This window comes from Accipiter gentilis, chromosome 25 (genome assembly GCF_929443795.1).
Source record: "Accipiter gentilis chromosome 25, bAccGen1.1, whole genome shotgun sequence".
In the NCBI taxonomy this organism is placed as follows: Eukaryota; Metazoa; Chordata; class Aves; order Accipitriformes; family Accipitridae; genus Astur; species Astur gentilis.
In genome coordinates, this window is record NC_064904.1 from 20079852 (window position 1) to 20094026 (window position 14175).

Consider the following 14175-nt stretch of genomic DNA (forward strand, 5'->3'; position numbering starts at 1 on the left):
GTTGTTTTAAGTTTCCCTTTGGATTTAGTTTTTAAATATTTCAGTTGTAGGGTAGACTGTGGAGACGCAGCAAGCAAGCAAGGAGCAAGCTGTTCATATGGCAGGACCTCAGCAAAAGAGGAATCTGCAGAGCCTTTATGTAACACTCCCTTCTCAACACAAAGCCAAACACAATGAAAAAGTCGTACTTGCCAACTCAGAGCTAATCAGAACAATTTGTCTATTTTCCCCAACTTCATTTATTTAAAGAAAAATGGTAACTCATTAGAAGTCAGAATTCAATTTCCTGCTTTCTTTCAAAACAGTAAAGTAATACCATTTCAAACTGCATGCCAGAGTTGTACAGGGTTGTACGTAGTTCCTAATTGTACTAAGTACACAAGAGACTAAAAGCCTTTATCTGTTCATCTCCCAACTTTCCCCAGTCTGTGGTCCGTCTTGGGATCAGCAATAATCGCCTGAACTGCTACAATTGCTTCATTAATTTTTGTTTGCAGCTCTCGGAGCTCCTCTATATGCAGCAGTCGGAGAATTTGGGCAGCTTCATTGAGAACAGCATCTGAGTGAGTTGCAGAAAGAGAAGTCGTATCAGTCATTTTCATCTGACAGGAAGGTCTTAAGAAAAGCCTAATCTAAGTTAATGCTCTGCGCTTCATTCATGCTTGTGGTTTTCATACTTGAAATAGGAAACAACCTTCCCTGCTGCTAGAGAGGGACAGGGTGCTCTGCAAAACCTCGCTCCGGCTTCCTGCAGCCCTCACAGTAATCCACAGCCAAGTCGGGTCAGTATGAAGCATTTTGAGTAGTAATTTAGGTGTGCATGGGGCAAAAGTGAAGCCAGACTAGTGGAGTCCCAGGTCATCAGGCTATTGCTTACAAAATAATCTATCAGGTCATGCCAACTTGCACTGCCTCCGATTAGATTTTAGGTAAATTATGCAGCTAAAACACACAGAAGCAGCACAGAGGTCCTCTGCTGGTAGAAGCAAGATTTGCAAGACAACAGTAGCAAGCAGCATTCCTTCCACTTGCAAACGTGGCTGCCATTAAAAGCTGTTATTTAAACATTACTCTAAAACAACATATTCCACAGCTAAGATTTATGCTTTTCTGTTCCAAGACAAAATGCTCAGGAGTGCTCGTAAATAACAAGCTGGGAGGGAGCAATTCTTTCCACCACAGGCTTTTTTACTGTACGCATTAGCTACGTATTTGACAGTAATATACTTTGTCAAAAGTCAAACATCACTATTTAAAAGTAACATTAAGAGAACTGCTTACCTCCGGTGTCAAAACCAAGAATGTGCTTTTCTAAAGCAACAGGCAAACCCTTTAAAAAGAAAAAGCATGTTCAAATACAATTGGAAATGTCATTTTGCATGTTTGGAAAACAAAATCAAGTACTACAGCAGGTAACTCTAGAGGAGAGGACACTTGAGTTTTGCTTATATAGACATATGACAACTTTGAAAAGTCATCATGCTTGATTACACACGACTGCCTTTGTGTCCTGAAACATCAAAACCCAGAGTATCAATAAAGAAAAAACTCTTCATGCTTAATAAACCCCCTACTTGTCAAGCGAAACCCATTGGATACACAACTGCCCACATTCAATCCTTAAAAGGCTAACAACAGTACTGCGAGAGAACACCCAATCCAGCAACAACACTACCCGGACAAACAAAAAGCATGCACAAACTAGGCTTTCTGAGAAACTATTCCCTTCAAACAGCTGCTGTTTTCAAAGCACTGGCTGATTTGAAGGAGTTGCAAAAATAAAGAAAATCAAGATAGTTTTTCAAGCACTGAACTCACAACCTCCATCAACATCCCCAGAAGTGTTTTCTCAAGTCTTAAGCTTACGAATAAAGCTAAACATCCAATTTTCTAAACACTTGCTCTATTAAGACAGTACAAGGAAAAGTCTTATTAGTGGTCATTTATAAGCACTGCTCTCTTTCCCTTACTCTCTCCAGCTGTGGAGGAGCAGTCATGCTAAATACTCATTCACCATGTTTCAACATGCACATAAAATTAGATTTAAACAATGCAAATCTTAGAATTTGCTTTTACTACCTCTGGAACTTTTTTCAACATTTGCCTTGGCATATTTGCCAAATGCCTTGCATTTGGCACGACAAAAACATTCAAGTTTGATACCATTAGTTTCTACAACGATGGGGCTGTAAACCTTCTGAACAGTGAGGATTTGTTTCAAAGGCTTTTATATACACATAGAAAAACTGAGCTGATCAAAACACAAACTAAACACAAAATGGTGACTGTAACTCATTAGAATTACCCCTTTTTCAGAAAGTGGTTCTTTTCCATGGCCTTTACAACAAAATGAATGTTCAACTGCAATCTTAAAAATACATCTCCATTGTTAAAATCTAACCTGCTTGTTGATAAGAATGCCACTTCAGACAGATTCCAGCAATATCAGACTTCATACATATACTTTTTAAGAAATCAGGTTTATACTTCAGGCTGCAAAGAGCTCATTGCCACCCTAGTGTGTTCTCAGAGCCACGTGAGCAGCAAAACATTGATTCAGCCGGTTCTTTGTGGATGAATTCCCCACGGCCACTTCAGGCACCTCCAATGCTGAGCGACCACAGTGGCACCTTCAGAAGTGGTATCTGAGACACCCTGGTAGCACAGCATTACCTTCCCCGTCTTCCTCCCACCCCCCCCCCCCATATGTTAGCTCCTTTTTGGCTGCTGGAAGCTGTCTTTAACAGAGCAGTAGACTGGCCTTTCCCAAGCCCCGCAGCCCATAGCGGCGGTCTCATAGCAGGTGCTGGGCTGTGCAGGCATCCACTGCTGCTACAACTACAACAAGCACATGCTCAATTGCACAGCAGCTTCAAACAGGGAATGAAATGAAGAGTGCCTTTAAATCTGTAACTACACAGACTACTTCATCTCACAGCATCATTCCCCAAAAATATAATTTGAAATTGCTGCACAAAACACTTGTAATGGACCTGACCACTGCAACCATCTCCCCTGTAAGTGGAAGTGTCAACAGCAAAGCTCAATTCCCGGGGAGCGAGAGGAAAAAAAAGTTTCTGGATTTCAGAGTAGGGGTAAAATGTACCCACTTTGTTGTGCTTTCAGATATGCCCCAGGTATAGACTTTGGGAGCATCCTTAAAGTGATCCTGAAGGGCATTTGTTGTACTTGATCCTACCTAGGATACACTCATCAGGCAAGGAAAGCCCAGAAGGACAGCTGATGAGTCCGTTGGTATAAATCTGAATCCTGTCTAGACACCAAGCACATTGAATTGCCAGCCATTCAAAATATAATCTAAAAAAGAAAAGTGTCGTGTCTTACCTTGAAAACCGTACCTTGACAAACCAACAAATAAATCTAATTTTATTTGATACATTTAAACCACAAGCACAGCAGTGTAAGCTTCCTCAGCATAGCCGTCATACAGAAATGTTCTCTGACAGAAGGATATGTATCTATTTTATCTTTTCCCCACTCTACCTTGATATTGTCAAGAATGCAACTCGTGACATTTTGTATATTAAGTCATCCGCCATGCAGCAGTCAGACATTTATAACCTGTTGCCAGGCACAAGGCTTAATACACAAAGTGTCAGTGGCTACTATTTTGACCATTAGCAAGCTGGCCAAAGTCAGAAGCAGAGGTTTATTTTTCCTCTCCTTCTATCCTGCAACCCAGCTATCCCCTCTGCTTTTAAGATATTTTCTTCATTCATCTGGTACATTACAATGTTGACGATCGCTGTTGGCACAGATAAAGCTGTTTTCCTGCCTCCAACGTGCTCCCTTTTCTCCATCCCACTTGAAATTTAGCACCCCAAATGAGAATACACTCCCAATGCCATATATCACATTCAGTGACACGCTGACATTTCAAGCTCAGACTTGACCACACTTTGAGAACCTATCAAATATGAAGAACACTTTGTCATGAAAAAAATTCATTGTTCTTCACAGAAGCTAGTTCTGCCAAACACACAGAAAACCCCATTTTGATCCCTGCATATCAGCTGCACAGCTATGTAAACAGCAGCTAAAAGCAGCTTTTTATTAACATTAGTTACTGAACCTAAAATGACTACAGCGGTCTCAGCTGCTTTCATATTTTCCTGCTCTTTTAATCGTTTTATGGATATACAAGACCAAAGCTTTGATTTACTGTTCCAACACTTCTGGCACTTACTGCACTGCAACTCAGAGCACCTGCGATTGCCACTTAGTAAACACCGTAAGCAGTGTTATGATAATAAATAAAGCCTGGACTGTTCTGAGCAGCTGCCAGAAAAGATGAAGGGACTTGCGGTCTTTGACCAGATCCAGTCGCTTTAGCAGGGACACTTCTAAACATACACCTGCAGGGCAGGAGAGGCTGCCTTCCTTAGCTGTGCCCAAGACCCAATGCCAGCAGCTGCTGCACCAAATGCCAGAGAGAAGAGCTGGAGAACTGGGATGTTTAAGAACCACCAATCTGAAAAACCACAGTCATCCCCTGGAACATCTTAGACACACAACAGCCTGTGGCTAGAAAATAATTCTGCAAAATCTGAGGTTTAAGTGCATAAGTTTCCTTCACCACCTCTTTTTGGGGAAGGGGGTGAGGGGAGGAAGGAGTTGGATGTCCAACATCCCCACCCTCAAACACGTACAAGGTGTGCGTATGAAGCAAAACACTCCATACAAGGAAAGTTTCAACCTGTTTACGCAGCCAATGCTGCGAATTCCAAGGAAAAGCCAGGTCATACATTTCTTCTCATACTGTAGACATGCTGCACTGAACAGTAAGGGTAACCCTGTAGCAAATAACTTAAGATAGGGAACAGCTATTTACATGATATATCACACAGGTACATATATTTGTATTAATCTGAAACAAAAAGAGCTTTGTATACTGCTCTCCATAATCCTCTGGGTCTTGTAGAATCAGGACAGCGAAGATAAAGCAAGTTTCCACCATGCTCCTAAACAAAGTGTTTAAACAGAACTGGTTTTGACTGAGATGGCAGACATTTATACTTACACTTCTTTACTTGACATGGAATAATTAACACTAGATTCATGCAGCATATGTACAAACCTCCTTGGACTGACTGGCCTTCGCTATGGCGTCCTGCGTCAAGCGCTCTTGAACCAAGATGCGAATTGCCTAGAGGAAACATTTAAAGGTGAGAGTAATTAATTTATGTCTTGATGTATTTCTCGGCAATTCCAAGGGAAAAGGAGCCAAGATTAGAACCTAGCATAATCTCAAACCCACAGCTTTGTGAAAGACTTTTTGGAAAACTCCTTCAGTCCTTAAATCTTTTCAAATAGCATTATTCTTTGCGAGTAGTATCTTACACGGGTGTAGTCTCTTTGGCTGCAGGAAGGCAGCTTAACCAGAAGAGACAAGGACATTAAACTTAATTTCTGCCACTACTGGGCCAGAAACTGCAAGGTACTAGGAACAGTACAGCAGCACCATTTTTATTTTTCTGAGACCACACATCTTTAATGCCGCTGCAATACAGCTGCTTCAGGAAGGAAATCCTGCTATCGACACCTTTTAGTAGATGCTGAACCATCTCCCACATGCAGAGAAACCTGGAGCAAGGCTACCCACCCAGGTTTTAAAAAGACTGAGAACAGAAAGGAATTATTCTTAGACACAGGAACAAGAACAGCCTCAATTTTAACAATCCTGCTGCTCATCTGTTTCTACTGGCTCCAGCACATAGCATGAAATCAGATCAGAGATATCAGTTACTGATACCTACAGCTGTAAATGCCTCTAAAAATAACTGAATGAATACCATGCAGGCAGACTTCCACCAGAAAGAACTGGGTCTGTCAAACACATTCCTCAGACTTTTCCTGATGAGTAGCCAAATGTGACAGAAGCAGTCTTAGTGCTTCATATCTCTCCCCAAAGATTTCTCCCAGTTTTGGTCATGATTGAAGTTGAAACAGTACTAGAAAGTTGCCACTGAATACTTCTAGAAATCTTTCTAACTGAAGGGAGTAGCCTGGACAAAAGAGTGATTTGATGAGGAGTTTAACTTTAAATTCCAGCAGTGAAACCAGACCTTGTATTAGAAAATTCTGAGTGCTTTTTGCATCAGAAAAAGGATATCCAACTGTGATACACAGATGCTTTCTGATCAACTTGCCAGATTTAAATTAATAAAATGGGACTCCAAATATCTCTCTGCTCACTTTGGCCAATGTCTGGCCAGATGTCTGTGGCACACTTGCACAGTTTAGCCTTCCCTAAGCATCCACTCCTGAGTGTTGAAGCCTGAATAGGGATCATAATTCTCCGCACGCACACTGCAAACCTGCTTACTGTGGTGTAGAATTAATGAGTTTCAATGACACATTCTAATACTATCTTAGCCTGAAAGCCAGCATTGCTGTTGTTCATGTAACATGAATTGCCATTGCAGGAATCTATTCTCACTGTAATTAAAAGCAAAAAAATTCAGGCTGGTGGTTTTGTCCAACCTCTTCTGTCTGAAAATAGTGAGACTAGAAATGTAGAAATAGTGACAGAAATGTAAATGTATTTATGCAGAAAACACATTCTGCTATCTCTTCGAGTTTCTAGTACCAAATCAGATGAACCCAGAAAAAGTTTGCTAGCCTCAAGACAATCCTGTAAGACGACCTGAAGGAAGTCTGCCTAATAACAGCTGAGCTCATGCTGCAGATCCTCAACATCGCCATTCACAGGGTTTCTTCTCTCTCTACCTGATATCCCTTTTCACCGATTTTTGTAGGGTTTTGGGTTGGGTTTTTTTGTAGGGGTTTGATATAAGAGATCTCTACCACGCTTTAAAGATTGATGAAGAGTTCAAAAGCTATTGGGAAGGCAAAGGAGGATACCATACTGGAGAGAATGAGAAAGTAGTTGGGATAACTGCAGGACATCATTTCCTTACGAAACCAGGCTAGCATGATAATACTGTTTAAGTATACCAGTTACAGATTTACACACACTATATAACTTCAATACCCACAGCATTTAGTTCCTCCAAAATAAGTTTAGCAAATATCACAGCTACTGTAATGAATGTACCTTATTGTTTTTCCAGTGAAATGAGTTTATTTTGGTGCCGAGCAAAACTGAGCTTATTTCCATACTATGACACTATCAGGTAGGAACTCAGGATTGCTACAGTCTCAGTAAATACAGTACTTCAAAAATACAGTACAGGTTCGACCCAAAACATAGAGATAACTACAGAGATCTGCCAGTAAGTCACAAATTTTCTGAAAGTCATAAAAAAGGTGCTATAGAAAATTAATTAGCCTATTTAGTGCATTTAAAAGCTGTGATTAGTTGTCAAGACTAAACTAAACTGACTTCAGTAATGACAAGGAGTAAACAGTTCACAGGACCAAAAGGAGGAGGAAGCTTTTAACTGTGGCCCCTCCCTAAGATGTTTTGTTTTAAAACATCCTCTGCATCACTTAGCCTCTATGTTTTCAAATTTCTCTTAATTTCTAGCATTGGAATACAATCTTCTCCTTTGAGTGTGTTCCTCAACATTTCTGAGGTTCATTAAAAACACATAAAGCAGTACTTCAGCTAACCTAGAGCACTTCAAATTCTGAACAGTTCTCAGTGTTGCAATCCCAGGAACTCAGCCACAATTGAACTGTTTACCAAGTTAATTATCCCTGCATTAATTTCCATAACTTATATTCTGTGTTCTTATCTGCTTGAAAAGACACACACAGGATGAGTTTTACTTTCTACTTGTGCCTAAAAAGTCATAGTTATCAGTAACTCTGCACCACAAGCTATTACACTGGGGGAAAGGAGGAAGAAAGGAGGTCTGAAGACAGTGAAACTCACCTTAAGCATTACCAAGTAATCATCATGTCGCTGAATTTGAAGCAGATTAGCTAAAGCCATCACTCCAGCCTTAAAATCAGGATTATTCACTGTAAAAATAATCATCACAATTAAATATATATGCTAGTTTAACTGGCTCCAAAAGACAGAATTGGCTTCCTGACTCCATGATATTGGATTGCTCTCAAGGATGGGCAAGGCTGCGGATACACAGCAATGAGCAACCACTTAGTCTGGCTACAAGACGATCAAAGTGTGCACTATGCCTTCTAACCAGGTTGCAGAACACCATCCCAGCACAAACAGCACTGTTTTCAATGCCAAACACATTGTGTATGTCCTACAGCACAGGAAACCTGTGTTGAGTCTTTGAAAATAAAACCAGTTACATGAAGGTATTCTCTTTTATCTACCTTTCTATCACTGCAGAGCAGAACTGTGCTGGCTGGGTGAGGGTAGGAGCAATTCCTAGCTGTCTTTTTGTAAAAGGAGCAACGAGACAAGACTTGGGGGATTTAGGGCTAATTTTAGTAGCTATTTTCCACCACTTCCATTTATTGTGAATGTGCCTAGCAGTCAAGAAAATTACAGCTGGGGAAGACTGAGCCAACACGTAATACGTGACGGTATTGAAGATAACGGCTTGCCATCCTGTTTCCTTAAGCTTTTTTTTTTTTTTAAAGATATGTTAAGAGCCTATAGTCAAAAGGTATCTTGCTATTTCACCCTAACCCACAGTAAGCACTATGTCTTACAGAGCTCTCTGCAAAGCTGTTAAGGTAAACACCCTTCAGCTGCTTCCTCGCTGCCTGGTAAGAGCCCTCCCAACTTACTCATATCTGATCAAGTCTCCGGGCATCTCATTCTGCTGCAAAATATCCTCCCCTCTGCCCTTCCCCTTTTTCCTAACAGGAAAAGTTCTGCATCAGTGCACATCCAGACACCTGCAATTCACATGGAGCAGTTCCTCTTTCCTTCAGTAGGAACGCAGCCAAGGGCAAAGAACTCAATATAACTCTCAAAACACTGTTCACAGAGAGGCAGTTTCAGCCAGCAGTAATAGAATATATGAACTCTGCATTCCTAAAGATTTAAATGGGGCTTTAAAAAGTTGTACGCATCACAGCATTATAACAACTTAAAATCTGAAGAACACCATACAGGCCGTGGAACACATTCACTTATGACGCATCCATACAGTAGGTTGTTGCACACTTACCATCCAAGTTAATCAGTGGTTCTGCATTTTTTGCTGTATTGTCAGTATTTTTAGCACCATCCGGGGTAGAATCCTTATACTTATCAGCTGTTAAAGAAGCAAACATGAACACCATTAGAGCTAATGACAAACGGTTTAGAGCCAAGCTGTAGTTTGCGATAGCTGTATTTTTGGGTTGTGGTAATTGCCCAAGAGCCTTCTGGGCTTATACGCTAATGTTTTGGGCTCCCTACTAAGGTCTCCAAAGGCTGGCATTCTAGTGAGCTACCCTAACAGCTTCCATCTGCAGAGAGCTTATGTGCTATCCAAAGCAGCATCAGAGCATGCTCCACACCTACGTAGCGCATTACGTTCTTGATTAAGGCTCTTCCTACAGTCTTTATCCCAGAAGGCTGAACAAGCTGCACCTTACAGTTCTACTGCTCTTAAAATCCATCAGTTCAACTAGCATTGGCCCTCTGCCTCAATCAGCAGCATATGCAGAGCTCAAGAACTACAGATTGAAGTTGGTTCTGATCAGCAAGTAAAACATTTCCAGTGAAGGCTTTGTTTTATAAAGACTGTAGCATTCATCTACCATCCACAGAGGGGTTTTTCAAGCCTTTTGAGGATGGGACCTCCTGGCTCCTGCATCTTCATGTACCCCCAAGTCACAGGCAGCTCACTTTCTCCATCATGAGGGACTGAGAACCAGCTCTACAGATTGCAGATATGTATATCCCATCCCTGCCTTGGGCAGAGCTCAGCCCTGCAGGAATTCAAGACAACAGAAAACAGTACTTTGGCTATTATTACGTTTGCCACCAGTAATTACATTTGTATCTGCACTGTCACTATAAGGAAATGAAAACGCTGCTGACTGTTGAGATTTAAGTCAACTTTTTCATAACCTTGCCCTAGTTCCCAAGGGTTCCAGATCTACTCCCTGTGAAACGAGGGTCTAAGAATAACTTATTTGAATAAATGTAGTACTAAAGAAAATGCATTTAATACACTTTAGAGTAAGTTCTCATAAAGGCAAACCCACAGGGAGAAGGGTATAAATACATAGTGTGCTTTGCTATATTCAGAAATAAAGTAATAAATGCAAGTAAGCTACTGCACTGTCCCACAGGAGCTGATGAGAAACAGTTCACGTCTGAATATGGTGCAAAACCAAGCAGATGGAATTGTATTTTCATTTTTTAAAGAAAACAATATATACTTCTGACATTATCTTAATTTGATGAATACTTCATAAAATCAAACAGAAAAAACACACTTCCCTATCATTTTGAAATACTAAAGGTATTCACCCATACCATTATCTCCATACTCGAGCCTAACCGCTAAGCCGAGAAGCCAGTCCACTGTTTCTTGCCGTTCTTGTATTTTGAAAGGACAGTTTACGTCTTTCATATACTGCAGAGTAGAAAGAGAAGAAAACAAATAGATGTTATTGACCTGTAGGAATTAGCCAGGAGCACAGAACTGTTTTGTAAACAGTCACTTTCCCACAGACCTTACAGTTGATAGAAGACAGTTATTAAGAAGAAGCATTATTGTGAAATGTTCTGCTGTGGCATCTAATCCATCCGAGGCGTTTTAGAGCACTCCAGTCCACTGCTAACTCAAGGCTGCCATTTAGTAATGGCACCTACTTTTTAATGAATGTTACTCATGTTATTCATTGTCAGACTGCAGCCAGAGAAACCAAAATACCTCTTTCTTTGCTCTCTGTTCATTTTACACAGTAGAGTGGAGGCAAGGGAAAGGAGAAGGACAGAGAACGAATTACAGCAAAAACTTCCCCTCTGAAGCAGGAAGGAGGAACGATGCTACCTAAGGCTTTGACAATACTGATATCAGAAGATTCCGAGGGGCAGCAAAAGTAATTTTCCCTTTCTTAGGGATTGTGTACAAGAGAGGATGAAATGGAGCTGGGACACTGTCTCTGCTCTTCTGAAGCCATAACACAGGACCCAGCCCAGCCTGCTGCCAAGACTCCCGAAGTCCAGGACATAGTCACATTCTGCTGTGCCCCTTTGCTGGAGGGAGAGAAGTGCCACACAGCCTCTACTCCAGCAGCAGCAGCAGCATGGAGGGAAAGGGCACCAGGGGCTGGAGAGCACTAGCAGGCAGGGATCCCCTTGCAGGCACACAGAGAAGGACAGTCTGGCCAAGCCAAGAAAGATACCACCAATACCACAACAGTGCCAGCTGCCAGTAAATTCTAATAGCACATACATTTATGTACGTGATATTAGAATGCTTGAGGCTTCCCCCTGCAAAGCATGAGCACTGCAACTACAATCCTCCTGGGCAGTGAGCAAGGCAAGTGGTTCCAGGGGAAAAAACCTGAGATGAATGGGCACTGAGTGTTATGGAGCAGCATTTTCAGCTCATCACAGGGCTGTTGGGAGAGAAAGGAAATGGGAACCAAGAGGAAAAGCTCAACAGCCCTGTGGTGACTCAAAACACGAGCACTCAAAACATCACTTGCAAAACAAAGGCTGCTTGCCATGCTTTGCACTAGCAGTGGAAAATCATCTATCTAAAATAACAAAGAGGTGCAGAGACGAACTGCAGTAGCTTTCTTCCACATGCTTCCAAAGCCTACATTAGCCTAATCCATTTTCCTTTTGGTACACAAGAATCATTAATACAGACAAAACTGTGCATTTGTAGTCAAATCTTCCTTCTACTCTAAGAGCTGAATCAAATCAAGCAAAAAAAAAGATTAGGATGGATATCCAGCCTATTGCAAGAACAAAGCTGAGTGAAAATTATGTACAAACAGTTCTACCATCTTAACTCCTACAGTTTGGCTTCAATAATACATTTCAATTCCTAGAAATGTAAAACTTCAGAGACAGGACAAATATTTAGAGTCATTCACATTCAGCAACTAGAGCAGCTGTTAATTGTCATTTACATCATCATTTAAAATTGTGTTTGAAACCATGAATTACCTTTTCAAACGATTTGGGCCAGTCATCACTGTGTATGTTTCTTAAATTTCCTCGGTCCTCAATCTTGTAATGTCTGATTTTCTGGTCTTCGAGCCAGACAATAAAATTTCTGAATTCTGTTTCATCTGTCGGGAGAAGTAAACAAAGCAAGAATTAACTGATATCTTAAGAGCAAAACCAAGCCTTTAAGTTTTGATCCAATTCATACAAATACTGGCACCCCTGAGCCCCTTCAAATCTTACCATAAAGAAAGACATATCTAATACTAAAATCACATATTCCAGGATAACATCTGACCAAAACTCAACACTGAGTGTTTTTCATTTTTCCAGTCACTTCGAATTGGCTATCGTTGACCGACTACACGAAAAGACACCAACCAACAGATTGTTTTTATTGGGAACACAGTTATAGCCTATTAAGTGAAGACAGAAAGGTGGAACAATGGTAGAGAAATTCAGTTCCTAACCCCGTTATCTGGACAAACATGTTACATGTAGCAGTAACCCCCCCGTCTCTTCCAAAGAGCAACACACACATCTCGTGACTGTGCAAAGATATTTTCTTCCTTCACTGTTGACTCAACTCTTCTTGGTTGTTGACCCAACATCTCATTATTTGGAAGCTGGAATTCCACAATACACAGACTGAAGTCCAAACAAAAATATTCATATTGGACAAAGCAATTAGCCTGCACCTGCGCTTTAGTGACAGAATTCACTTCTGGACACAGCAGATCACAGCTGTAGGGTATCACTGGCCCCTCAAAAACCAGCTGGGATATTTTGGCTTTGGATGAGCTTTAATATCCCAAGTCAATGAATTTAATATCTTCCTGCATCTCAGAGTGGGGTAAGAACATAATTTTCCCTATCAGGGACAAGAATGATACTTCTGCTTCTCGAAAGAGTCTTCCAAGAGATAGAAGTACCCTACTTCTATCAAATGTGTTCTAAGAAACAGAGACATGGTCACAACACATGCGAAGGAAAGCTTTCAGTAAGACCTTTTAAAACTTCTACACTGACAAAATGAACCTTAAAGAAAAAAAAAAAGGAACGTTAACCATAAGAAACTTAAGACCCACAACAAAAGATGCCAGCAGACAATGTCTCTTGAAAGAGAAGCGAGCCTACCAGAAGCGCTGAAGGAAAGACAACCTATTAAACAGATGACCTGAAGCTTATAATTGATAACACCGGATAAATACACTTGTTACAGGGCCCTTTGAAGCAAGAAAAAAAAGCTAAGCGTTGCAAAAAAATCAAACATCAAAGTATTGATAGGTATCGGTGTATTAGAAAACAGCTCTAATCGTGTTACTAGACTACTCTTATTGACCACACTGTCTCTGCCTTGCTTTGTGTAGAGGACACACGCCAGGCTCCAGGGCTATAGTCAGGTTAACCCAGCAGCTGATGGTGTTTTCTGTGGCACGCGTGGCTCCGGTCCCTCGCGTTACATAAACCAAGGCTCTTCACGGGAGGAGGCCACGAACAGCAGCGACACTCTCAATCCCTGGATGGCATCTCCGCTTTCGCCCTGCTCCTAGACGACACTCAAAGAGCCACCGAAATTCACACACACCCGCTGCGATGCCTGGGGGGTGCGGGTGAAAACTCGGGGTTTTCCCTAAATACTGTGCTGCAGCTAAAACTTCTGAGGTCGGAGAGCTGCGCTAACACTCAAGACCCCAGCAGGCACTTCTGCCCTTAAATTACCACCCCCCACCCCCCCCACCCCGGCTCGGGAGACACCGCGGGGCTCAGTGCGGCAATTTTCCGAGAAACTGAGGCGAGATGACAACGGGGAAGCCCCGGGGCCTCGGAGAAGGACCCTGAGGTGGCGACGGAGGGGGAGGGGGGGGGGGGGGGGGGGGCCGCCCGGGGCCTTCGGTGCGTGAGGAGAGCGGCGGGAAGGCGGAGGGGGGGGGGGTGGGTGGGTGGAGGAAGTCACGGTGCAGCGGCCCCCCGCCGCAAGCCCCTCACCCCTGCAATTGAAGCCAGCCGGGTTGTGGTAGTCGAGTGCTGAGAGCTTGCGGCGGAACATGGCGCCGGTACCGCCGGCGGCGGCGACTCCGCTGACGGCCGGGCCCTGCCGCTCGCCCCGCTCTACGGGCCGGAGAGGAAGGAACACCCCCCCC

The 14175-nt window shown here is 42.3% G+C and overlaps 1 protein-coding gene across 1 annotated transcript; it reads right to left on the minus strand.

Moving 5' to 3' along the window:
• Positions 1–215: 215 nt before the first annotated feature.
• Positions 216–14175, minus strand: RTRAF (RNA transcription, translation and transport factor). Its single transcript, XM_049828505.1, has 8 exons — positions 14021–14175; positions 12032–12156; positions 10382–10481; positions 9081–9167; positions 7862–7950; positions 5099–5167; positions 1282–1330; positions 216–559 (listed from the first exon to the last, which is right to left on the minus strand). Exons 1-8 carry the CDS (start codon positions 14079–14081, stop codon positions 405–407), a joined length of 735 nt encoding a protein of 244 aa, XP_049684462.1. The 5' UTR covers positions 14082–14175; the 3' UTR covers positions 216–404.